At 40.8% G+C, this 27,428-nt stretch overlaps 1 protein-coding gene across 1 annotated transcript in view; it reads left to right on the top strand.

The window, feature by feature from the left end:
* Nucleotides 1–27,428, top strand: part of LOC126457072 (sphingomyelin phosphodiesterase-like) — a 163,162-nt gene that overhangs the window by 110,276 nt on the left and 25,458 nt on the right. The window contains exons 5-7 of the mRNA XM_050093072.1: nucleotides 232–456; nucleotides 3,509–3,681; nucleotides 10,699–10,893. Of these exons, the coding sequence (XP_049949029.1) occupies nucleotides 232–456; nucleotides 3,509–3,681; nucleotides 10,699–10,893 (593 nt within the window). The remainder of the gene's footprint in view (nucleotides 1–231; nucleotides 457–3,508; nucleotides 3,682–10,698; nucleotides 10,894–27,428) is intronic.

Below are 27,428 nucleotides of genomic sequence, written 5' to 3'. Positions count from 1 at the left end.
ACCTATCCTATGCACATTGTCTCCCAATTGGTGAGTGGTGATTTATTCTCATACACATATTTTATTCTGTCCTAGACTTAGAATAGTGTTTTACCTTTAAATGCACATGTTTCTCATTTGCATTCATCATAATTTCTTAAAATGATGATATAATATTTTAAATTTACGAACATTGCCTAATTTACTGTGATGCAACTTCTCAGTCATATCCAGACAATATGCATTTTGCAGGAGGGTGAGGTGCTCACAGTGCTCCATATAACAGATGCTCACTATGATCCAATGTACTCACCGGGTGGCATGGCAGCATGTGACGAGCCGACATGTTGCCGCAGTGATCAGGGTCAGCCACCAGATGCAGCATCTGCTGCTGGTTACTGGGGTGACTACAGGGACTGTGATATGCCCTGGCACAGTGTGGTGTCCATGCTTAAAAATGCTGTCACACAGAATCCTGTAAGTACATGTTCCCTTTTTTCATAATTTGAGAATAAAAATGTGCAGGGATAGAAACAAAATTTCCACATACTGAATAGAAAAAGACAACACCGAGCAATAGGCAAATAAATATTAATAACAACAATAGAAATCTTGGGCAGAATAATATCTAAAATAAAGGAAATTTAACCATTCACCTATAGCTGACTGACGTGTGGTACATAGAAACATGCAACAGGAAACAGGATTCACATAATCTTTCGAGCTCTTGCTCTTCCTCCGGCAAAAGTGCTCACATTCTTACACACAATCACACAGACACTCAAACGCACACATGCATTCATGCGTGCATGTGTGTGTGTGTGTGTGTGTGTGTGTGTGTGTGTGTGTGTGTGTGTGTGTGTGTGTGTGTGTGTGTGTGTGTGTAATTCCTAGAGGAAGAACAACAGCTCAAATCTAGTGTCAATACTGTTTTATGTTGCCTATTTCTGTGCACTACACATTAATCAGCCATATGTGAGTGGTTGTCTTTCCCTTCTTTTTACTTATAAATGTTAATAATTATTAAGTTTAATAAGTATCAAAACACCAATATTTCACTGAGGTGTATACACAAGTAGAAAAGGAAATGAACTCTATTGTAGCATTTTCTATTCAGTCGTAAATGAAAGCCTTCATTATTGGTATATTTTCTGTTACACGCATGTTTATTTTCCTACAGATTATTTGTTGCTGGTTTCTGGTTCCACTTGCAATATGTGTGATGTTTCCTGTTAAGTTATGATTACACATTGCAATATAAATCAAAAGAAGTGATACATAAAAGATATTCAAAGTGCACCCAGCTGTAAGCTCACTTCATGTATTAAGTCCATAGTGATAGCCATTGCAGATGAGGTTGAATCAAACTAGGCAATTCATATTGTTGTTATCATGAGATCCCTCAAATCAACCCAGACATATTTAAATTCTCAGACAGATGTACATGACTTCTCAATCATCAGTGACCACATCAGAAAAAAACTGACAACATTCATGAAGGAACTGAAATTTTATTCTCTGCACTCAGACATTCCTTTAGAAATGAACACTGAGACATGCTTCCAATATCTGATTTGTACAGGAAAGGGTGTGAGGATAACATTGCTTCCACTGATGTTCATAGGCCATTGCCAAAAGACAACAAATAAGCTCTAAGAAAATGAAAGAATTCTGATTGGCTAACATATTGCTATATTGCATCTGTAACTGTGCAGCTTTTACTATTTATGAATTACAAGAGAGAACAACCACCAGCAAACTAACATAAATAATGTTCCTAAATATCAGGTAGCAGCATACATCAATAAGCTTTTGGAACCAGAAATCAATTTAGTCAATTAAATGGAGGTTGCCATTGTAACAAGAAGTATTATTCAGGAATTAAATTGAAATATTAGGCAGGGCATGAAGTGAAGCAAAGCTTAATGAGACTGTATGAGAGTAGAAGCCTCAATGAAGTATTGACAATGAATTACTTCCAAGAACACTAGTCAACATGCTTCTGTACCCCAGTTCAGATTGTATACATTCTATAGCTCAGTCACAGTAAAACCTAGTAAAACTAATAAAATACGTGTAGCAAATTTAAACAATTGAAACTCCAGGTTTCAAGGAAACAAATTTGCCTACCAGAACAAAAATTAAGTGATTGGGGGAGAATCAAGAACAATGTGAAATATAAAGGCCAATCAATATCAACACTTTGGAACTAGTGGCTCCTTTGTGGGGAATTAATAGAAATATAAGAGGCGAAAAAAGGTGTTTGGGAAAAGGTAATTCAACCAGTATCAGAATAAAGATGATGTCCATTAAATTATGAAGAATTTTGGTGCCATTAACCCATAGATCTATGTCTAACATGTGTGTGTGTGTGTGTGGGTGTGCACGCACGTGCATGAGTGCCTGCATGCTCATGTGTGTGCATGATAGAGAGAGAGATCGTATACTAGGCTTCTCTGTTTGGACAGGGATCTGTTGGCAGAATTTAGAAAATTAAGTTCGCTCAAAATCAATACTAGACATTGTAGATGTAGATGGTGAAGTGTCCTGTCTGTTATTTTCATTACTGTCCCCCACATAATGAACAGCAAATGACTCGGCAAGCATACAATTACACATCATAGCATGTAAAAGATAGAAGAACCTGAAGCTCTTAATTTCAATGTTAATGAGTCACATTTCTTTGTTTTATGTACCAGTATTAAAGCAATCTCCAGTTCTGAACACTAGCAGTTATATAACTTCATTATGAAAGTGAGAATTTGTTATGGAATACAAGCAATGGTGTAGTCATAATGCACTTTCACAAATTAATTATTTGTGCAGCAGACTTGTCCATCTATTTTTGTGTACAAAATTAAGACAGAGGGTGTAGAGCTAGTTATTGTGTAACTGTTATTTCACTTTCTTCCACTCCTGTCTACAGTATGGCATACTGCTGTGGGAAAATTCCTAAAGAACTACGTTTATTTTCAGATGGCAGAAGGCACCTAGATATATAGGAACACCATCCAGAAAATCGTGCAGAAATCACTTTAAATTTCCTAAAGTAATGACAGCACACAGTAAAAAATCTCTTTGTAATTTTATGGATGCAATTTATTTTCAGTGCCATTAGTGGAGATTTTGATTAGTTCAGTTGTATAGAAAATCCAGAAAGGTCAACTAATGTTTGGTTTCTAATTCACAAGAATGTGACTCAGTAGTTTCTGCTAATGTCACAGTGAGGGACTATGTTGTTATCCTTCTCTGAATTCATCTTGCAGTTGCTGTAATATTTTAATGCCAGATTTTCTCCCTTTGTTAAACAGTAACATTTATTCTGGTATCAAAATGGCAAACAGTGACAAAGAACACACTCGATGATGGTAAGTTTTTAAAAACTATATGTTCTGATAAAACCTACCATTGTCCCACTGCTGTAAAAATACAAGAATCTTATGTGATAATGAACAACAGGATATCTTGTGAAATTAATTTACATATGACAGTTTTTGCAGTGCAAGTTCTGACATTCTTTGTTCCACAGGACATCAATCATGTTTACTTTACTGGTGACATCATTGACCATGGAGTGTGGCAGACAAGCATACAAAGGAATAACGAGTCATTCCAGCTTTTTTATCCAACACTGAAACAGGCATTTGGTGAAGCCACTGTTTTCCCAGCATTTGGCAACCATGAAGCACATCCTTTCGACCAGTAAGTCTGCTTTCCAGTGTATCAAAAGGATCGCTAAATTTAGCTGTTGTAAAGATGTTTTCAAAAGTATAACCACTTTCTCTAATGCACTGAGGCAAGAAAAAAATGTTCATTTGAACTAAATTTATAATGTATTCAATAGAAACTTAAAAGCTATATCATTCTAATGAGAGCACCCTGAATGTTTGGGAGACAACATAAGGATATTCGTATTTGTCATTTTATCAGCAGAGAGCAGCAGTGAGCACATCACTTATAACAATTAATTTTATTTCAGTCAAATGTTCTCATAAATTCTTTAATGGCTGAGGTGGTTTCAACGGATAAGTCATTTTCAGTTGCTTATAGATACCTCTTGGCTGATGGTGGTGTCAGAACATGTGAGCTTCCTGCTAGAAGACTTCTTCTAATTCCTTCACTAGGTATTTACCACATTATTGACAGGGAGCAGCAACATGCACGTTACCTTTAACAATAAGATTTCAAGTTTTACAGAAATGGTGACTCCTCTCATGTTGTGATGCATCCACCAACCAAAAGACAGGGTAATTATAATTAAAGTTAAATTTTCAAACTGCTGTAGAAATAATACCACTGGTCAGAACGACATCAAATTGCAACAGAATATTATTGGAGAAGGGGGAAAATGAATGGCAGAAGTAAAATAAATAGTTACAAAATGTAGCAATAGATGGTGCTGTAAGCATCATAATTTACTAGTGGTTGACTAAAAATGACAAATGAATCATACAACAATGCCTAAGGTGTACTTTTGACACTAGACAAACTGTATTACTCAGTATGTATGGGTGTACAGGTGTGATACTGTTAGTTACATAAGCCCATCCACCACAGCAAGGTCATAACACGTCAGACAAGAAAAATCAGTTTTTATTGTCCTGAGGCCAAAAACCACACAAAAAGCATCAACCACATCAGTTTTTAATTGTCCTGAGGCCAAAAACTGCATAAAAAGCATCAATCAAAATCAGATAAGATTATTAATTTGCTTGTGACTGCAAAAAAATATTGAACATGTTGTTCACCGTTTTCTGCAACAAGTTGAAATCGAGTAACAGCATGTTCAACAACTGACTGAAGTGTTTCCAGCATCATGTTCAGAATGTGTTGTGCAATGCTTGCCTTCAATGCAGAAAAGTTTGCAATTGGAACACTGAACACAACATCTTTCAGATAGCCCCACAACCAGAAGTCACGCAGATGGGGGTGGCCAGGCTTTAGGGAACTGGTGGCTGATGATTCTAGCATTTCTGAAATGGCGCTTCAGCAGCTGCTTAACTGGATTTGCAGTGCACAGAGGTGCGCCATCTTGCATAAAAAATGATCCCATCCACACTGTTGGAGAGCTGGAATGATGTGGTTGCACAAAAGACACTCATAGCACTTACTAGTGACGGTACAGGTAACAGGACTGGAAGCGCCTGTCTCTTCAAAACAATATGGCCCTATGATAAATGATGCTGTAAACCCACACCATACAGTGACCTTTTCAGGATGAAGTGGTACTGGTTGATTTGCATGTGGATTTTCCATTGCCCATATCCAACAATTCTGTGTATTGACATATCCTGTCAGATGGAAGTGGGCTTCATCGGTCCACAAAATCTTCCGTAGCCAATCACTGTCCACTTCCATGTAAGCAAGAAATTCTAAACCAAAGGTCTCTCTTGCCAGCAGGTCAACAGGAAGCAACTCATGCACATGGGTTGTTTTGAATGGATAGCAAAGAAGGATGTTTTGTAGGATTTTACCATGCTCATGGGTATGTCCAATGTTCGGGCAATTCTCCGTGCACTACATGGTTGCACAGTATCACTTGTCTCCACCTGCATTGCCGTGGCCACTGCTTCCACTGATGTCAAATTAATTCATTTCCTCACTCTATCAGGTCATACACCAAAAGAACTCGTCTTCTCGAATTTCTGAATCATTTTCTCCAGACCCACGCCAGTCATTGGACCTATGCCTTTTTTTTTTTTAACCCTTCAGTTTCTGGAACTTCTGCAGAGTGATGTGTGCACAGTCATCATTCTTGCAATACAGCTTTACAAGCAGAGCACGATCCTGCATTGAGACAGTCATGGCGAATGTTGCAGATGAAAAAGGAGGAAAAGCCGTGTCTCAGTGTGTTTATACCAACTTCAAAGGATCATACACATAACAGGCTTTTTTTTTTTATTTACATATTCTGACGCATATACTGCCATCTATTGGTCAATTTTCACACTATTTTTTTTTTCTTCTGCATATGTTTCCTCCTTTGACACCATTCTGACCAGTGGTGTTATTTCTACAGCATTCTGAAAGTTTAACTTTGATTATAATCACCCTGTATATCTATGAGCTACAGAAAGTGACTTTTCATGCAAACCCAGTTTTACTTCTTAACTAATAGATCCCAGTACGTTGTCCTCGATGGTGAGTGTTCATCAGAGGTGAGGGTATCATCTGGAATGCCCCAGGGAAGTGTGGTAGGTCTGCTTTTGTTTTCTATCTACATAAATGATCTTTTGGATAGGGTGGATAGCAATGTGCGGCTGTTTGCTGATGATGCTGTGGTGTACGGGAAGGTGTCATCATTGAGTGACTGTAGGAGGATACAAGATGACTTGGACAGGATTTGTGATTGGTGTAAAGAATGGCAGCTAACTCTAAATATAGATTAATGTAAATTAATGCAGATGAATAGGAAAAAGAATCCCGTAATGTTTGAATACTCCATTAGTAGTGTAGCGCTTGACACAATCACATCGATTAAATATTTGGGCGTAATATTGCAGAGCGATATGAAGTGGGACAAGCATGTAATGGCAGCTGTGGGGAAGGCAGACAGTCATCTTCGTTTCATTCGTAGAATTTTGGGAAGATGTGGTTCATCTGTAAAGGAGACCACTTATAAAACACTAATATGACCTATTCTTGAGTACTGCTCGAGCATTTGGGATCCCTATCAGGTCGGATTGAGGGAGGACATAGAAGCAATTCAGAGGCGGGCTGCTAGATTTTTTACTGGTAGGTTTGATCATCATGTGAGTGTTAGAGAAATGCTTCAGGAACTCGGGTGGGAGTCTCTGGAGGAAAGGAGGCCTTCTTTTCGTGAATCTCTACTGAGGAAATTTAGAGAATCAGCATTTGAGCCTGACTGCAGTACAATTTCACTGCCACCAACTTATATTTCATGGAAAAACCACAAAGATAAGATAAGAGATTAGGGCTCATACAGAGGCATACAGGCAGTCATTTTTCCCTCGTTCTGTTTTAGAGTGGAACAGGGAGAGAAGATGCTAGTTGTGGTACGAGGTGGATTGTGGAGTATGTATGTAGATGTAGATGTAGATGTAGAAGTATTTTACATGAGCACTGAGCTGCAATAAGCTTTATTTATAACATGAGGACGTAGTACTGGATGATAGATTTTCACTCAATGACTATACTGCAGGTATTATATTGTGGTTTATATGCATACATCTTACTCCTCTTGCAAGGTGACAATGCCTTCTCCTGCAAGTTAAGTTACCTTATGTGTATCCTGTGTTCCACACTCCTATTACCCAAACAGCTGTTCCCATATTTTTTCATTTCTCAAGGTGTAATACTATATTCAGGGTGTCTCACCTAACTATGCTACCTCAGATATCTCTGGAACAACAGATATTCAAAAATGGTTTTCACCACCGTGAATGTATGGAAGGGGCTTAGGAAACTAAATACTATGCAAAATTTTAAAATATAAATAAATGCTATTTTCAACACAAACTTGTGTATTTTTAAATGAACACCCACTGTTATTTCATATGCATTCAATACCATGAAAAATCACAACAATAATGGTGTTGGTTGCATCACAATATGTCAATTACGTACATGCCAAGAAATTGTGAAGCGAAGTTGATGCTTGAAATAAATGAAGCGCATAGCTAGCGCACATCCTGAGACTGAAGCGTGCACCTCATGCTGCCTGTGTCAGGGGCTCACACAATGGGAAGGTATGCACAATCCACAAAAATAAACAAGTAACACATCCAATGCAAATTTAGGTTTTTCAAATTGTAAATGTATGTTTATTCTATCAAAATGACAACTAGAGCTACCATTAGAAATAACACACTTGAATTCACTTTGCTAAACACATTTACTAGTGTCCTGTCACCCACAGAAACTGTATTGTTGTGCATTACATCCAGCATAGAAAATACACCCACATCTTGACCAATGAAACTGTGTCACATCAACATATGTTCGAAGAGCCCTCCATTTGCATCAATACATGTTTGCAGATGGGTAAAGAGAGAGTGTTGCAAAGATTGTAGAGTTTCTACAGATATTGCCACACACACTGAAGTAATACAATGTTGCATATAATCTACTGTTATTGGGGGTTCTTGATACACTCTGTCTCTCACTACGCCCCAGAGAAAGAAGTCTGATGGCGTAAAGTCGGGGGACCATGCTGGCCATCGTACAGTACCTCCCCGCCCCATCCACCTATTTGGGAATGTCACATCTAGAATGTCTCTGGCAACTTTTGCAATGTGTGCAGGACATCCACCATGTTGGAACCACATTGGTAGATGAGTTTCCAATCCTAGATCCTCCATGAGAAGCGCTAGAGTGTGTTGAAGAAATGATGCATATTGCTGTCCATTCAATGTTCCACAGTAAAAATAGGCACCTACAATACAGTTAGCAATTATACCACACCAAACATTGACACTCCACTGTCATTGATGAGCAACTTGTAAAATCCAGTGGGTATTTTGCACGGACCAGTAGTGCATGTTCCGCAGATTCACATTACCATGATTTGTAAATGAACAACATATAGCTTAGGAATACTGGATTACCTTGCAACTGCTGAAGTGCAAAATGACATAATGCAATGCAGGATTCAAAGTCATTCCCATACACCTCTTGGTGCAGTGAGATACGTAACAGATGAAACTGATGCTGATGCAAGATTCTGCACACACTACTGTGGCTTATTCCTACACCTCATGCAATTTCTCATACACCCACTTGAGGATTGTGCACTACATCAGCCAGAACAGCAATATCATTTCCATTGACAGTCGCTGGCATTATACATCGACGTTTTGTGGGTGCCCAGCTTCTTGTTTCCATGAGTCTCTTGCAGATGTTGCCAATGGTTCAACATAACAGACACCGCCAAACTGGGTAGTCTTCAGCATAAAGTGTCACAGCTGCAGTTGCATTTCTGGGACATTCACCATAAATTAAAATAATATCTAGTTTTTCTGCATTACTGAAGGCCGGCATATTGACTAGATGATGGCAAATGTAACAAGCCACAAGAACAAGTTTTATATGGCAAAGTATGTGAATTACATTACAGTATGAGAGCACTTCAGCAGACCAGGTTAGGAGATGCTTGTACACTGAAGGTAGAATGTACCATGGTGATATTGGTATGTTCATGGCAGGATACAGGCACCAGTGCAGGCAACCCCTGCTCTGAGCACAGTACTACATGCGATGCATTAGGTCAGAAACTGTGACACCATTGCTATTCTTTACAAGCCACATATTTCAGAACTTATGACATTTAGAAACGTGAAACCAAGTGTGTTACCAGTGATTGTACATCTGATTGTCATTTCACAACAATAAACATTATGTGCAGGACATCCATCATTCTGATACAGCATTATTTGACACATTATAAGAGGTGGATCAGTTCAAGAAAGGTACAGCTCAAGAAGGGGCTAACCATTCCCATTCAGAAGTGCCATTAACGAAATATGGGCCAATGATGTGTTGTCATACAATATCACTCCATACATTAACACTCCACTGACATAGTACGTCAACCACATCACGATTACTGGTGGTGTGAGGCGCACGCTTGAGTCTCAGGACGTTTGCTAGCTATGCGTTTCATTCATTTCAAGCATCAACTTCGCTTTGCAATTTCTCGGTATGTAATTGACGTATTGCGATGCAACGAACACCATTATTTTTGTTATTTTTCATGTTACTGATTGCATACAAAATAATAGGTGGTGTCAACTTAAAAATACACAAGTTTGTATTGAAAATATTATTTGTTTACGTTTTAAAATTTTGCATAGTATTTGGTTTCCTAAGCCCCTGCAGTACGTTCATGCTGGTGAAAACCATTTTTTAATATCTATTGTTGTTCCAGAGGCATCTGAGGTGGCAAAGTAAGGTGAGACACCATGTATATGAATGTCTAACAGTGATTATATAAAAAACAGTCAAAGTGCTATGTTGTTAGTGCTTTTGGTCAATAGCCCATCATCGGACATTATTTGAAGCATGGTATCAGTCCCAAGCTGAGGAGAGGTGTATCATTCAGTTTTACCTTGTAGCATATGTTGCTGTCACCTTAAATCTGTCTGACAATGGTCTACCAACCAAAAGAGCTAATACAATTAACATTATATTTTTTGAGGCTTTTGTGACAGGCTAGTTGTAGAAATGGTTCTCAGGGGAGACAGCTGAGGTCATCATAAAATCCTCACAATATCTCATCAGTACAACTGAATGACATCTTCAGGTTTGTGACACCTGAAGATGTCAGTTACTCTGACATTTATATATGTAGTATTACACCTGGAGAAATGAAAAAATATGGGAACAAACACTTGGATAATAGGAATTTGGAAGATGGGATACACCTAAGGTAACTTAACTTGCAGGAGAGGGCATTGTCTCCTTGCAAGAGGTGTAAAATGTATGCATATAAATTGCAGGTTTGGGACATCTCAAGATATCGGTCAATTGTGCCAATGGAGTATTGTGAGTATTTCACAGCAACATCCGACATTTCAGCTGAGAACTGTTTCTACAACATTAAAGTTAAATAAATGTGATCAAAACTGTTTTTTACACTCAAGAAATTGTGTTTGCCTGAACAGATATTATGTCTAAATTATTGATTAATAATGAGTAAATTCCTAAAACTGATTATTTGTAATTTACAGATATTCATTTTGTCTGTAATTTTTAAAACAGGTACGCACCTGATGATGTAACAGATGATACTGTATCCTCCAAATGGCTTTACGAAACAATGGCAAATCTGTGGCAGATGTGGCTACCAGCTGATATAGTACCAACTGTTATGAAGGGGGGATATTATACAACCCTTGTGAGACCAGGACTTCGGATCATATCTCTCAACAACAATGTGTGCTATAAGTATAACTGGTGAGCCAATTTGATTTTACATTATTACTGTCAATACATTTTTTTTTCAGTAAAATTCCTCATATGGCACTGGTGCCTACTCAATATCAACTGTACTGTGGAAAATCCATGATGGAATGTAGCAATATTATGAAAAGGATAACTGCCATTCATCATATAGCAGAGATGCTGACTGTCAGAAAATGAGCTTTTGGGCAACAAGGTCTTCGTCAGAATAGAAAACGCACACATAGATGAAACTCACACACGCATGACCACAGCCTCTAGCTGCTGAGGCCACACTGTGAGCATCTGTGCATGATGGGAGACACAACCGGGTGGAGGGGGTAAGGAGGAGACCTGGACAGGGAGGTGGAGGGATAGTAGGGTAAGGGTGGGGGATAGTAAAGTGCTGCTTGTGGTAGCATACAGGGTCACAGTGGAGAGAGGGTACGGCAGCTAGGTGCAGTCGAGAGGCTAGACAGAGGGGGGAGTGTTAGAGGAAAAGTAGAGTGGAAAAAGACTGTTGGTCCATGGTGGAGTAGAGGACTGTGTAGTGCTGGATGGAACAGGGAAGGGACTAGAGGATGACGACTGACAAAGGTTAAGGCCAGGAGGGTTACAGGAACAGGATATATTGCAGAGAGAGTTCCCACCTGCACAATTCAGAAAAGGTGGTGTTGGTGCAAATTCTGAATTGCATTGATGGGAACTGCAGCATATCCTATGTCCCCATAATCCTCCTGGCCTCAACCTTCATTGGTCTTTGTCCTTACCCTCTATCCCCTTCCATGTTCCCATTCTAGTGCTACACAGTCCTCTATTCCAGCAACACAGCCACTCAGTCTTTTTATCTCTTTTCTTTTCCACTGAACCCCCTCCGCCTTGACCCCTGTCTAACCGCCTGACTGCGCCTAGCTGCTCTACCCTCTCTTCACCTTCTTCTATATGCTCCCGCAATGTGGCCTCAGCAACCAGAGACTGCAGTCGTGTGTGTGTGTGTGTGTGTGTGTGTGTGTGTGTGTGTGTGTGTGTGTGTGTGTTCCATCTCTGACAAAGGCCTTGTTGGCTGAAAGTTAATTTTCTGACAGTCTTTTTGTTGTGCCTATCTGCTACTCAGTATCTCCACTATATGGTGAGTAGCAACTATCATTTTCATAAACTGTTACCATATCAATTGTTTTAGTTTGTGAGAAATTGCTTAAGTGAAGTTTAATATACTGCTGTAGTTACTGTTACATCAGAAAACACCTAACTATTAAATCATCATTTTCACTTGATTACCAGTAATACAAAAATAAAATACACATGAATATAAAACTGATGCAAAATACTAATGATGAATTAACTTGAAACATTTACCACTGTAACAAAAACACACTGTTAATAGTTTTGATTTCACAGTTCATTATAATTGCCTCAGTTTTCCCCAGTTCTCCACCAAATGGCAACTGTTTTTTGTCTGAGTTAATATTACAGTTCATGACTGTTTCTTTCTTGTAATGCATCAATATAGAAACATCTTTCATATAATATTCAGTCTGTTGATAGATTGGCAAAGAATAAATTATGCTTTCCACCACAAACACTGCTGAAATTAGCATCATTTGTACAATTTTCGTTATATTGGAGGAGTCTATTCTTTTAGATACCAAGACGAAAAATGAAGGAAATGCAGGTATAAATGCAAGATCCAATTTTCACTGCATTATCTTCTGAATTTGTTAAAATTAAACACATTACCTTCAATACAGAACACAAAAATATTCTTTACAGAGGTGATTCATATAAATAAATATGTCAGTTGTGCACTACCCAGGCAGCTGACTCTCTGTGGGATGCACACAAGGAGACCCAGAAGTGTGAGTGTAAGGTCCAAAAGAATGCCCCCCCCCCCCCCCCCCCCCTCTTCCCCACCACCACAGGTGAGAGTTTTAAAATACTAGGAGCAGTGAAGCTCATACAATACAAGGTACAGAAAGGTTGTTGAAACCTGAAATTGATAGCAGTGGGATTTTTGGGGAAAATTTTAAGCATTTACCAAAAGGATAGCTAATGGGTAATGGAGGTGGTGTATTTGTTGAAGCAGATAAGAACCTCAAATCCATTGAAATAGAAATTGAAACTGCATATGAGATTGTTGGGGCAAGACTCAGTATTGAAGGTAGGCATAAAATGGTAATTGGATCTTTCTATCCCCCACCTCCTGATATAACCAAAAACTTTAGGGAAAACCTCAGTTTGCTTGTATGTAAGTTTCCCAACTGCACTGTAATGATTTGTGGAGACTTTAATCACCCAACAATCAACTGAGGAAACCACAGTTTTTTTAGTGTTGGTCATGACAAGACATCCTATGAGACACTACTAATTGTCTTCTCTGAATACTACCTAGAACAGATGGTTTGACATGCAACTCATGATGGAAATATATTCGATATAATTGCAACAAATAGACCTGACCTATTTAGGATGTCCACATAATAATGTGGTTGTGGCAACGATGATTATCAAAGCACAAAGGACACCTAAAAGAAGAAGAATGATATATATGTTCAGCAAACTAGATAAAAAAAGCAGTAATATCATATATTAATGAGGAACTTGAACTATTTAGCACAGAACAGGAGCATGTAGAGGAACTATGGCTCAGGTTTAAAAGAATGTAATGGATAGATATGTACCAAGTAGAACTATTCATAATGGGAGGGACCCTCCATGGTATACAGTCACTGTAAAGAAACTTCTAAGAAAAGAGAGACTACTGTACAATAGATATAAAACAAAGTATAGGGTAGAGATAGAGAGATTCTGAGTGAAAGCTGTTTAGTTATCGAAAGAGCAATGCATGATGTCTTCAGTGACTACCATGGCAGAATATTGTTAAATGATCTTTCACAAAACCCTGAGAAATTCTGGTTGTATGTATAGGCTGTTAGTGACACCCAAGTTAGTGTCCAGTCAGTTGCAAATGAGACATGAACTGAAATTGACGGTGGAAATGCAAAATCTGCAATGCTGCCATTTTTAACTTTTCATATAAAAATGAAAACTCAGGAGAACAGTCCCAATTTAAGCCTTGCACTACTGAAGAAATGAGTGAAACAAGTGTTAGTATCAGTGGTGTTGAGAATCAGCTGAAAGACTTAAAACTGAACAATGCTACAGGGTAAAAGGAATCCCTATCAGATTCTATGCTGAATTTGTGGCTGAGTTCGGCCCTCTTCTAAATATAATCTAGTACAGATCCTTTGAGCTAAAAACTGTACCCGGTAGTTGGAAGAAAGCACAGGTCACACCCATTTACAAGAAGGGAAGTAGAAGTGATCCATAAAACTGCCATCTAACATCTTTGACATCAATTGACATCAATTTTGTGTGGAATCTTAGAACGTATTCTGAGCTCCAGCATAATGAGGTATCTTAAACAGAATGATCTCCTCCATGCTGGATTCCGAAAACATCAACCATGCGAAAGCCAACTCACTCTTTTCTCACAGCATACTGAAAGTTTTGGATAAAAGTAGTCAGGATGTAGTATTTCTTGATTTCCAAAAAGTGTTTGACTCAATACCACATCTATGTGTATTGTCAAAAGTACATTGACATGGGGCATCATGTGAAATTTGTAAATGGACTAAGGATTTTTTGGTAGGGAGGATGCAGTATTATCTTGGATGAAGAGTCATCATCAGATATAGGAGTAACTTCAGGTGTGCCCCAGGGAAATGTATCTAGACACTTGATGTTCATGTATATTAATGACTGTGTTGATAAAACTGCTAGTAATCTCAGGCTTTTTGCAGATGATGAAGTTATCTATAGGGAAATACTGTCTGTAAGAAACTGTAATAAGCTGAGTATATATTTAGTTTGACCTTGATAAGATTTTAAATTTGTGAAAAGGTTGGCCACTTGCTTGAAATGAAAATGTAAAATAGTGCCCTTCACAAAATGAAAATATGTAGTATCCTATGACTATAATATCAATGAATCACAGTCAGAATCACTCAATTCCTACAAACACATGGGCATAACACTTTGTAGGGATATGAAATGAAATGTTCACACAGGCTCAGTCATGGGTAAGTCAAGTAGCAGACTTCAGTTTATTGGCAAAGTACCTGGGAAATGCGATCAGACTACAAAAGAGGTTCTTTATAAATAATTTGTGTGGTCCATTCTGGAATACTACTCAAGTGTATGGGACCCATACCAAATAGGACTACAGTGAAATTGAACATATACAGAGAGCAGTATAAATGGTCACAGATTTGTTTGATCCATGGGAGAGTGTCACAGAGAAGCTGAAGAAACTGTACTGGCACACATTAAAAGATAGAGGTGAACTATCCTGTGAAGGACTACTTACAAAATTTCTAGAAGAGGCTTTAAATCATGATTCTAGGGACACACTATAACCACATGCTTATTGCTCACACAGAGCTCTTGATGACTAGTTTAGATTAATTGTGGTGCACACAAAACCTGGTAAAATGGAACATAACCTGTGCATTGCATTTCACAGTATATAGAAATGGGAAAGCGCTGGTAGATAGACACAATAAAAAAACACACAAACACACACACAAAATTTCAAGCTTACACAACCCATGGTTGCTTCATCAGGAAAGAGGGAAGGAGAGGGAAAGACGAAAGGATATGGGTTTTAAGGGAGAGGGTAAGGAGTCATTCCAATCCCGGGAGCGGAAGACTTACCTTTGGGGGAAAAAAGGACAGATATACACTCGCACACACAAACATATTCATCCACACATATACAGACACAAGCAGACATATATATGGAAGGGTAGCCAACTAGATGCATCTTTTATCATTCCCAAACAAATATTTTTATTTAGTAACAATTCAATCACAAGCCAACAAACAGTTACTTAGATTCTTTCCAAATTCATACAAATAGTTAAGGTTTTTAAATTAATATCATAATGCATAAGGGCATTTGCATTATACATAAAATTATAAATGGTACTTGAAAACATGTCAGGTGTACAATACAATGGTGGTCTGATTACAAACAGCTAATTGACTAAATAAACTTGTGGTGGCATGCTGCCTGCATGACTAGCATTACAACTGTGGGCTACTTCCACAACAGGACTTGAATAAAAGTTGAACATACATTAAATGAAAAACATGAAAATACATGCATCTCCACTGCAACAGTAAGCTCCAGGTCTACTCCAAGATGAGAAATTAGTTACAAGTGCATATAATGTTGGTATCCAAAGTCTATTGGCTGCCTTGTCATTAGGAGGTACACAGTCACATTAAATTTTCCTTTTGCTAATAATACTAGGGAGCATAAGGCAAATGATGACACTTTGGCTTTATAAGACAATGTTATTCTGCTCCCATGTAGACAAGATATGGCCAAGCAGGTCAAATGCTACCCAAATGTAAAAACCAAAGCAAACAGTAATACTTCACTGATGGCCAAAAGGCTTTTTTAAATCAAGTTAACTATTTAAATAAATTACTGGGCCCTTAAAACACTATTAAAATGATAATGACAAATAAACCATTATTTTTTTTAAAGAAATCAAGAAATTCAGTGTTCAGTTTCCCCAAAGGGTTTCATCACATGCCCACAAGGACCTTACAACAATCAAAACACTGAGTAAACTGCTTCCCCAAAATCGCTAAAGCCAAGTCCTAATCTGGTGACCCCCCCCCCCCCCTGCCCCCTCACTGCGGCATGATACCAAAAGAATGGCAATTAATTACTCAACTTGAGGGTGAAATGGGAGATCTGCAGAAGCATGTGTGACCTGCCAACATCTAGGCATATTGCGATGATGGGAAAGCCCCCGAAATAGAAGGAAAATGTGTCCCTGCACCAGACCAACAGAACAGCAATGCATCAACCACTGCTGATACAAGGCTGTCAACATATACCAAACAACAAACAGAAAATGAGTTCAATAGAAATTTACTTACACAGCAATACTTAAACGGCCAATTAAAGATTATTTTCAAGGAAACCAACTATTAAAACTTCAGTACAGTAGCAATCCACTCATAAAAGTTGCAGTTTAACCTTCCTAGCAATAACAAGAAACAATGCACAAAGTCATTTAAAAGAATAATTACATAATAATTCAAGTAAGCTTAAATAAGTCAATGTACATCTTTACTGGGGCCTCTTAGGGACTAATAGACACTGTAATTTGGATACACACCAAATGGCAGATAGCTAGTTAAAATGTACACCTATAACCCGAATGGCTCCTCAACATTGAGTAAGAGAGTGCTATTATTTACCCCTCCCTCACATCATTTGTTGATTGTCACTGACTTCAAAATAAACTCTTTTAATAAGCTTTGAGAGGAGTTAGATATACAATAAACTTTTTTACTTATCTTCTCTTCTCATAGGTGGCTCCAGTTCTTCATGTCTAGATACTGAATTTGAAGCTGAAATTTTTTGATATTATAGGTTCTCACAGTTCCAATCGACACAAATAATGTTGAAATATTGCCTGAGCAGAAATTTCTGTTTCTGTAATTTTTACTCTTTCACATTTTTCTGTATCAAACTCTCAAACTCTCTTTACAATTTCCACTTCAAAATCGAAAATTACATTGTTATTCCCAAACATAAAAACACGTCCGATTACATCTGAGGCATGCCCACTGCTGTTCCATTCTGCGGTACTAACAATATTCCAAAGAGTTTACAACATTTTTTGACAAATGACTTTCTGTTAATCTGTACCATTATTTTATGAATGAATTCAGTGTGCAAATATGAGCTTACACACACACTTGACCTAAATGTGTGTACCTCTAGGTGTAGTGTACAAAATTTCAGTTACAGGCCAAAACCAATAACTTGCCCAAGGAAGGGCCATAAGGTCTTTACCAAACAGAAATCACAATCAGTAGTATCCAATACTCAAGCATAACAAACAATGATTTTAAGTGTCAGATTAACATTGCAAAACACTATCTTGGTGCTTACAGAAACCTCCAGATTGACAAACACAGCCTCAAATGGGGTCACTGAAAGGCATAAGGAATTGGATTAATGGCAAGTTCAAACTGGAGCGTAATTGACAATCTGTTGGTGCAGTACTTACTGAACAGTCTTCACACATAATTTCAAATAAATGCCAAGGAGGCTTAAGGGCTCCAGGTAGACACCAGATAGTAATGCCCTCTGCTCGTAGCTGCTAACAAGTTGTTCAATACATCTCAACATGTTTATAACACCACAATTGACTGATGAACTTCATAACTAAGTTGCATGTGATGATAGCTGCTACTTTCCCACTAAAATTGCCATTAGCAATGGTCAATGCTGCAGGAAAACAAGGTCCCTCATAGGCCAACAGTGAATGGTCTCAACGCACTGCAGTCACCAGAAGGCTGAGTACTCAGGCACACCCATTCAGCTTCATGTCCCACACACCACTCAATACCACACAGTACCAGAGGGAACACACAACCAAGCCAAGATTAAATGACAAGAGCCAGAATCAATGTAACATGCACACAAGTGTCACCAGTAGGATCGCGTGTGCGCCCTCACAGAAACAGCCACGACTCATAGTTAACAAATTATCATGATTGCTAATTTATTTCCAATCATCCAGTGTCTGACATCTTGACTGTTCACATTACCTCAAGCATCGCTTACCATCGACTATAGAAATGTGTCATTTATGGGAGCCGGTCAACTATGGTATCCCATTCTTTTTAACTCCATACACACAGTCATTGTGCTAGCTGGACTGATGGTAGCACTTTGTAACTCATACATTATCCCTTCACTGATTTCATCTAATGTTTAACACTACATTCCACAATGCCCGGTGTTCAGTGTCGGTCAATATATGGAGTCTGCCTGGTCTTGGCTTACCTGCAGTTGTTCCTTCACATTTGCACTTTGCAATCACGTCACCAACAGTTGACTGGGACAGCTCCATAAAAGTTGAAATGTCCCTAATAAATTTGTCTCCAGATGACACCCAGTGACTAGTCACATTCAAAGTCACTGAGCTCTCCTGATTGACCCAACCCATTGTAACTGTGTTTATACTGACAACACAATACTTTTATGCTAGTGGATACACCTCTTGTGACAACTAGTAGTCAATTGTACATTACATAGGAGTGTCCTGATGCTTCTCATCAGATAGTGTTATGTGTCACATCATTTATTTAATATACTTAGCTAATGTAGTGGCTCAAAACAGTAATTCAAAAAATAATGTCATTCTCAAGTCATTAATGGAAATGTTAAATGACAGATGATAGTGCTACTGAGGCAAGCAATATATTATCTTTACGCTACACTCTAAGGAAAGTGAAGCTAACTTCTAGGCAGCTCAGCATTTAAATATATGCAAAAACAGCACAAAAATGTCCATATGAAATATAATTCACTCATCAACCCAATATCAGATCTTCAAAATATTTATATCAGTCAATATTTCTCGTATATATTTGCTATTCTGGTATAAAAAAAATACCAAAATCGCATTTTAAAGTTCTAATGACCACTGTGTTCTTTTAGAATGCAATTCAATTGATTTTCAGTAGCCTAAGCAGATCTGATATTTGGAACCAAAAAACCATTATTATGAACAGTTTTCTTATCCCATCACTATCAATATTGTTTTTGTGGATTGTAAAATAAAACTCTACAAATTATGTTTAATACAAATTCACTCTAAACTATACAATTATGCAGAATTTCTTGGTAGGGAGGACACAGCTTTTTATTTTGATGGAGAGCCATTAATTGATGTAGGAGTAACTTCAGGCATGCCACAGTGTATCTTGTTGGCACCCTTACAGCTCATGTTATATAATAATAATCTGACAGAAAATATTAATAGTAACCTCAGATTTTTCACAGATAGTGAGGCACTATCTGAAAAAAGGTGCACAAATATTCAGTCGGATATTAATAAGATTTCCAGGTGGTGCAAACACTGGCAACTTGTTTTAAATGTTCACATGTCACAAAGTGCAAAAACCTAGTAGCTTACGAGTCACAATTGGAATCAGTCAACTCATACAAATAGTTGGCTGTAGCAGTTTGTGGAGATATGAAATGGAATGATCACATACACTTAATCAGAGGCAAAGCAAGTGACAGACTTTGAATATTGGGAAAATGTAGTCAGAGTACAAAGGAGATTGTTTACAAAACACTTGTACACTGAAGTGCCAAAGAAAGTGGCACACCTGCCTTATATCGTGTAGGACCCCCAAGAGCAGGCAGAAGTGACACAACATGACATGGCATGGAATCGACTAATGTCTGAAGTAGTGCTGGAGGGAAGTGACACCATGAACCTGTAAGAGTACAAGGGCGAGGAGATCTCTTCCGAGCAACAAGTTGCAAAGCATCCCAGATATTCTCAATAATGTCCAAGCTAGGGAGTTTGGTGGCCATTGGAAGTATTCAAACTCAGAAAACTGTTCCTAGAGCCACTCTGTAGCAATTCTGGATGTGTGAAATACTGCATTGTCCTGCTGGAATTGCCGAAGTCCGTAAGAAAACACAATGGACATGAATGGATGCAGGTGAGCAGATAGGATGCTTATGAGCACATCATCTGTCAGAGTCATATCCAGATGTATCAGGGGTTCCATATCACTCCAACTGCACACACCCCACACCATTACAGAGCCTCCACCAGGTTGAGCAGTCCCCTGCTGATATGCAGAGTCCATGGATTTATGAGGTTGTCCCCATACCCATACACATCCATTCATTTGATACAATTCGAAATGAGACTCGTCCGACCAGGCAACATATTTCCAGTCATAAACAGTCCAATGTCAGTGTTGATCGACCCAGGTGATGGGTAAAACTTTGTTTTATGCAGTCACCAAGGATGCACGATAGGCCTTTGGCTCCAAAAGCCTATATTGATGATGACACTTGTTGATGGCCCACCATTGAAATCTGCAGCAATTTTGTGGAAGGGTTGGACTTCTGTCATATAGAATGATTCTCTTCAGGTGTCATTGTCCCATTCTTGCAGGATCTTTTTCCGGCCTTAGTGATATCAGAGACTTGATGTGTTATCGGATTTCTGATATTCACAATATACTCATGAAATAGTCATATGGGAAAATCCCCTATGTCATCACTACCTTGAAGGTGCTGTGTCCCATCACTCATGAACCGACTATAACACCTCATTCAACTCATTTAAATCTTGATGACCTGTTATTGTACGAGGCATGTTTTTCAAGTAATGTCCATTTGAACATAAGCACACAATGAAAGGATATTTCGAAAAAGTAAATTTATTTTCAGGAAGTACATGCTTCACTCTATTTTTTGACATAGTTGCCAAGTTTGTTGAAACACATATCACACCTCTCAACCAATTTTAAAATACCCTCCTCATAAAAACTTGCCACCTGCTCCGATAACCAAGAGTTCACTGCCATTTTCAGGTTGTCTTCATCATTGTAATGGTTGCCACTGAGAGGTTGTTTGAGGTGGAGTAACAGATGGTAACTGCTCGGCACAAGATCAGGACTGTAGGGTGGGTGGTCTAAAACTTCAAAACCAAAACGCTCCAATAAATTGAGGGTCTGACCTGCAGTGTGAGGTCTTGCATTGTCATGGAGAAGGACAATTCCCTTTGTCAGCATGCCGCGTCTTTTGTTTTGAATTGCTCTGCGTACCTTTCTCAGGGTTTGGCAGTATGCTTTTGCATTGATAGTGGTTCCTCATTGTACAAAGTCGACCAGCAAAACACCATGCCTATCCCAAAACACCAACACCATGATTTTGCTCTGGACAGTGTCTGTCTGACCTTCACCTGTACAGGCGAGTGTGTGTGTCTCCATTCCATGCTCTGTTGCTTCAATTTGGGCAAGATACGCGAAACCCATGTTTTGTCTCCAGTTACAATCTGACTCAAGAAGCCATCACCTTCTTCATGATAATGAGTCAAGAACTTCGTCACACACTCAAATCTTTGGTTTTTGTGGTCCACTGTTAGGAGTTTGGAACCAAATGGGTGCACAGTTTCCTAAAATTTAGGTGTTCAGAAACAATGTTGTAAAGCACTGATCTCAACACATCAGGAAATTCATTTGAGAGACCTGTTTTTGTGAAGCACCTGTTCTCATGAATCCTCACTTCAACTGAAGCCAACAAATCGTCTGTAATCAAAGAAGGGCGACTGGAGCAGTCCTCGTCATGGACATTGTCATGACTATCTTTGAATTCTCGTACCCACTTAAACACTATGCTCTCACTCATAACAGTATCACCGTACACTTTACAAATCTGTCGATGAATTTCTGCAACAGACAGGTTCCTTGCTTACAAAAACTGTATCACTGAGCGAACCTCACATGCAGCAGGCGAGTTGATGATCTTAAACATTTTGAAAGCACAGAACAGAACCACACAGGTTAGCTACAGAGCTGAAACTGATCATAGTTGTTCCCAAGGCATGCTGGTACGTGACTAAATGGATCTTACTTTTAAAAAACCATGGCTTGTAGCAGAAGTAACCTAACAACTGTGCCAGACGCTTATTGTCTTTTATAGGCACTGATGACCACAGCACCATATTCTGCCTGTTCACATATCTCTGTATTTGAATAAGCATGCCTATACCAGTTTCTTTGGTGCTTCAGTGTATAACTCATCCTAGAATATTGATCAAGTGTGTCAGGCCCATGCTAAATAAGACTAACAGAAATATTGACTGGATACAAAGAATAACAACACAAATGATTACAGGTTTGTTTGACTACTCAACAGAAAATCCCAAGCTTTCTGGGGGTCACAGCTCATGATGTCAGGCTGCCAAATACCTAGTGCTGCCAGTAGATGTCACTCTCAGAGAGTCATTCTCAGAGAATCTGAAGTGGAGACGTGTGGTATCACCGCTTACAGTCATTAACGTGCAGCGAACCAGCTTTATTGCCATGCCCATGCACTATGTTCAAGTGGGAGGCTTGGTGACGGAATCAACTAGAGCAGTTTTGGTCATGACACATTTATTCTTCACAAGTCTTACAGTAAGTTGCAAATGCAGTTCATCACTAATGCCCATCCGTACAGGCACATTTCACTGGCGGTACGGCTTGATCACTGATACCAGAGGGTATACACTCCAGTGACTGCGAAAGGGAGAAAGTTGCTGCCAAATGGAAGGGTGGACACTGCACAACAAGCAACTGCATTTAAGACTGCATGTACACATTTGCGGGGAAGTCATGTTAACTCAACACATGTGGTCAGCAGCAGGAGAAGCCGGAGACATGTGTCAGGTCATGCTGACCAGCTCGCACTGTCCACCTGCTTTGTCCCGTGCGGTCCTGTGCAAGAAGCACCATTGCCAAAATTCGACGTAGTGGTATAGCTGCACTCATGAATGCTGGGCATCACTTACTTGTGTCGGCTGTGCTGTAGTTCAGCACTTTGCATGTTTGAATGGTGTGGCTGCCACACAGATCCCCCCTTGCAGAGCAGAGCTCTGTAGCTGCAAAAATGCAGTGATTGTTCTGTGGCATGCGTGTGTTTAAAGTTTGCGTGCTGCATAATGACAGTGCGGCAGCATTGGCAGGGGTCAGTCAGTGTTGGAAGGGTGGCAGCCCATGACTTCAGCACGCTGGACCAGCGAGTGTGGAGTGGGCATGTCCTCGCATGGTCGGTTAGTGAGAATGGCAGCAGGCACTGGCTACAACTGTCCGTACCAATGCATAGTGAAGGCGTGCACTGGAGGTCATTTGGTATGACGTCTCAAAGGCACTGACATCTTAATAACAGCTCCGAGTATTCCCAAGAGCTACAGAAAAAGTTCACTATTTAAATTGTTCAGAATGGTGTCGAGAGTGGCAAGTCCAAGTGTTCATACGTTGCACAGTTCCACAAGTTTGCCGATTGACTCAGTCACAGGAACACATCACAGCACTTGAACCGATCTCTACGCTCTAGTCAACAGAGGTCCAGAGAATATACACGAGTGTGGTACTGTCGTGACTCAAACATGAGTCCGGGAGCTGCTATGGACAAGCCAGGAAGTGTGGAGCACGATGTCTGGAGCTCAACGGCAATGCAAATAAGGTAAACTGGCACGGATGCTGGTCCAGCCTCAACGCCCTATGTGGCAGAGACACAGGGACACAAACACAGGTTCAAGAGCTGCGACGGACACGGGAGGAGTTGTCCGGGACTCGACTGGAGTTACCGACTGAAGGCTTGGGCAGCTGAAGGGTGGGTGTCTGCAGCAGACGGTAGCTCCTGGATACTGGATTCTGACAGAATTCAGCAGCTCAGGTGCATGTTTGCTGTTTTGGGTGGCGTGGCGCATTGGCGACGCAGCATTGCCATTTGAATTGGATGAGGTGGCTGGCGTGTGTGATGTAGTCTGCTGGCGGCTGTAGTGGGGGCAACGGGTGCGCCTGTGGTGGGCGCAGTCCGGGTGGCCATGCCAGCTGCCTGGGCAGGGTGGTGGGAGGCGCACATGCCAGTGCAATGACAGCAGGCTAAGCAGCTGTGCATCACCAGTGGCTACAGGTGTGGGCTCCATCCAACCGCTGCCAGAGGGAGTGTCATCTGTAATCAGATCTACTACCGGATCAAAGTACTGCATGGCTGCTGGAGCGTGCAAGACATAAGCTGGCTTGACACAGTTGATTGACACTGTAGACAGCTTCCTGTTGCATTTGATGTCCAGTGTTTTGTCTCCTCGCACGATCATGCGGTGCGGTCCGTAGTAGGGTGGCTGGAGAGGTGGCTGTACTGCGTCGGTATGCAACATCATGTGCATGCAGTGCTGCAGGTCGGTGTGCACAAATACCTTCCAGTGTCACACCACATCGGTGCGTGTGCTTGGAGGCCGGCCATGTGAGTGAGCAGATGTTCTGCCAGAGTGGGTGCCGCAGCGTAGTGTGGGAGTAATACTTCTTCGACAAAATTGTCCGGGATTGTCGGACGTGGTCCATAAATGAGGTTGGCAGGTGATGCGCTGATGTCCTCCTTCAGCATTACCCACAGGCTGAGCAGCACTAGTAGGAGTGCTTCTGGGCATGAAGTGTCGTGGCAAGTTAGGGTGGCTTTCAGAGTCCTGTGGAGCCGTTCGACCGTGCAATTCGATGCCAGCTGGTAGCTTGTTGTCCTGTGTAACCAGATGCAACACAGTCTGGTGATGTGTGTGAACAATGCACAGTCAAACTGGCGGCTGCAATCAGTTGTCACGTGACTGAGACATCTGAAGCGTGCCACCCATGTGTCAACGAATGTGGTGGCAACAGTCTTGGCAGTGAGTTCCACGATGGGTGTTGCTTCCTGCCAATAAGTGAAGCAGTCCACCATAGTTAAGAGATACCGCTTGCCTTGAGAGAGAGGAAGCGGGCTGACAAGGTCCATGTGAACGTGCACAAATCGGCATGTCGTGTCAGGGAAGATGCCCACGGGTGCGTGGGTGTGCCTCCCGACTTTGGTGCGCTGACATGCTGTGCAAGTGCGCGCCCATTCATGGCAGTCCTTCCAAAGCCCAGGCCAGACAAAATGCGCAGCCAGGAGCATCGCAGTGGTGTTGGTGCCGGAGTGTGACAGTCTGTGGGCACTGTCGAAGGCACTGTGCCGGAATTTCTCTGGAAGGTATGGTCAGTGCGTGCCGGTTGAGATGTCATACCAAATGTTCCGGGCAGAGCCGGAGACAGGCACCAGCTCCAGTTGCAGGCCACTGGAAGTGTCGTCATGGAAGTGGTGCAGTTCTTCATCACTCTCCTGTCCTCAAAGTTCACAGGGGGTGAGATAACAGAACACACTTTGGACAAACAATCAGGGATAATATTGTCTATCCCCAAAATGTGTCAGATGTCTGTCATGAATTGCGACACATACTCTAATTCCTGGAGTTGGCGCGGTGAAAAATTATTGTGATTATTCTGGAACGTGTGAGTAATCGGTTTGTGGTCAGTGAAAATGATGAATTGTTGGGCTTCTACAGATGGTCGGAAGTATTTCACTGCCACATAAACTATAAGCAACTCTCGGTCATAAGCACTCCAAGCACATTGTGATTCAGATACCTTCTTAGAGAAAAAAACCAAGAGGCTGCCAGCTCCTGCCGATGTGCTGTTGTAACATCGCACTGATGGTGGCCTGGCTGGTGTCCACGGCTACAGCTAAGTCTGCATCATGTACTGGGTGCACGAGCAGCATCGTTTCTGCGAGATTCCATTTTGAGTCCGTGAAGTTCTGCTCCAATGCATCCGTCCAATTCACGAGGGTTTTTCCCTTTGAAGTAGGACTGTGTAAAGCCTTATTTAATGGCTCTTGTGTGGCGGCAATGTTGGGCAGGTGTCGGCGATAAAAGTTCTACATGCCGAAGTAACAGCGTAATTCTCTGTGGGTCTGCGGACGCGGCATGTTCAGTATCGCTTGCACTTCCTCCGGTACTGGAGTTGATCCAGTGGGGGTAATTAAATGGCCAAGTAACTCGATTTTTGTCACACCGAATTCCCATTTTGCTGGATTAATAACGTCAGCTTCACACAGGTGCTGAAAGACGGTTGTCAGGTGGCGTCATTGAAGCTTGGGCGACTTGGAATACACCAGGACATCGTTGAGGTACGCGAAACAAAATGGCAAGCCTCACAAGACGCCACCTAGGAACCGCTGCCAAGTCACAAACAGGCTTTCGAAAAGCCCAAAGGGCATTACGATAGGTGTTTTTTAAATGTCTTCCGGCGCCACCTTTGTGCAATCTATCTTGCTGAACACCGCGCAGCCTGCCAAAGCATAACTGAAGTCTTGAAGGTGTGGAACTGGGTAACAGTCTGACACTGTTCATGAATTAAGGGCACGATAGTCCCCACACAGGCACCACGAATTGTCTTTTTTTGGTACTAAATGTAACCCAATGGCCACAGGCTGCTCGGTGGTCAAACAATGCCTTGTCACAACATGGCCTTGGACTCTGCCTTGCTGCTGCAGGTCTATCAGATGTGAGTCAATGTGGGCGACATTTCCGGGTGTGGTTATTATATGGTGCACCGTCGAATGTTTAATGTCTCACGGTGCGCCTGCTGGATGGGTGAGGTCGGGGAATTTTCCAAGGATGTCAGCGTAAGGTCCGAGGCACTTCACAGGTTTAACACTATAGAATGTGGCCTGCTGGTGCTGTCCCACTGTCTTTAAATTTGTTTTCGCGTTGCTGAGCTGGCCATTTGCGATGTCGGCTAGCAGCCCGTAGTGGTCGAAAAAGTCTGCGCCCAGGATCGGCTCATTGACATTGGTCACAGTAAAAGTCCACAAGAATGTGCAGCGTAGAGCTAGATCTAAATTGTGGCTTTGTGTACCATACGTTTTAATGGCTGAATTGTTTGTCGCTGCGAGGGAGAGTGCCTCGACCCACCTGCGGTCTCGTAACATAGAACAGGGGAACATCGAAAGGTCCGAACCCGTGTCGACGAGGTACCTCACGCCCACAACCCATTCCATGACAAACAGATGCTTTCATATCATACTGCAGCCTGATATGCCTAGGTCGAGTAGCAGCTGGCATTTGGGTGGGAGCAAGCAGTGCTGC

Source organism: Schistocerca serialis, chromosome 2 (assembly GCF_023864345.2).
Source record: "Schistocerca serialis cubense isolate TAMUIC-IGC-003099 chromosome 2, iqSchSeri2.2, whole genome shotgun sequence".
In the NCBI taxonomy this organism is placed as follows: Eukaryota; Metazoa; Arthropoda; class Insecta; order Orthoptera; family Acrididae; genus Schistocerca; species Schistocerca serialis.
Note: the sequence above shows the minus strand (reverse complement) of the source record. Positions and strands in the feature narration are given on the sequence as shown.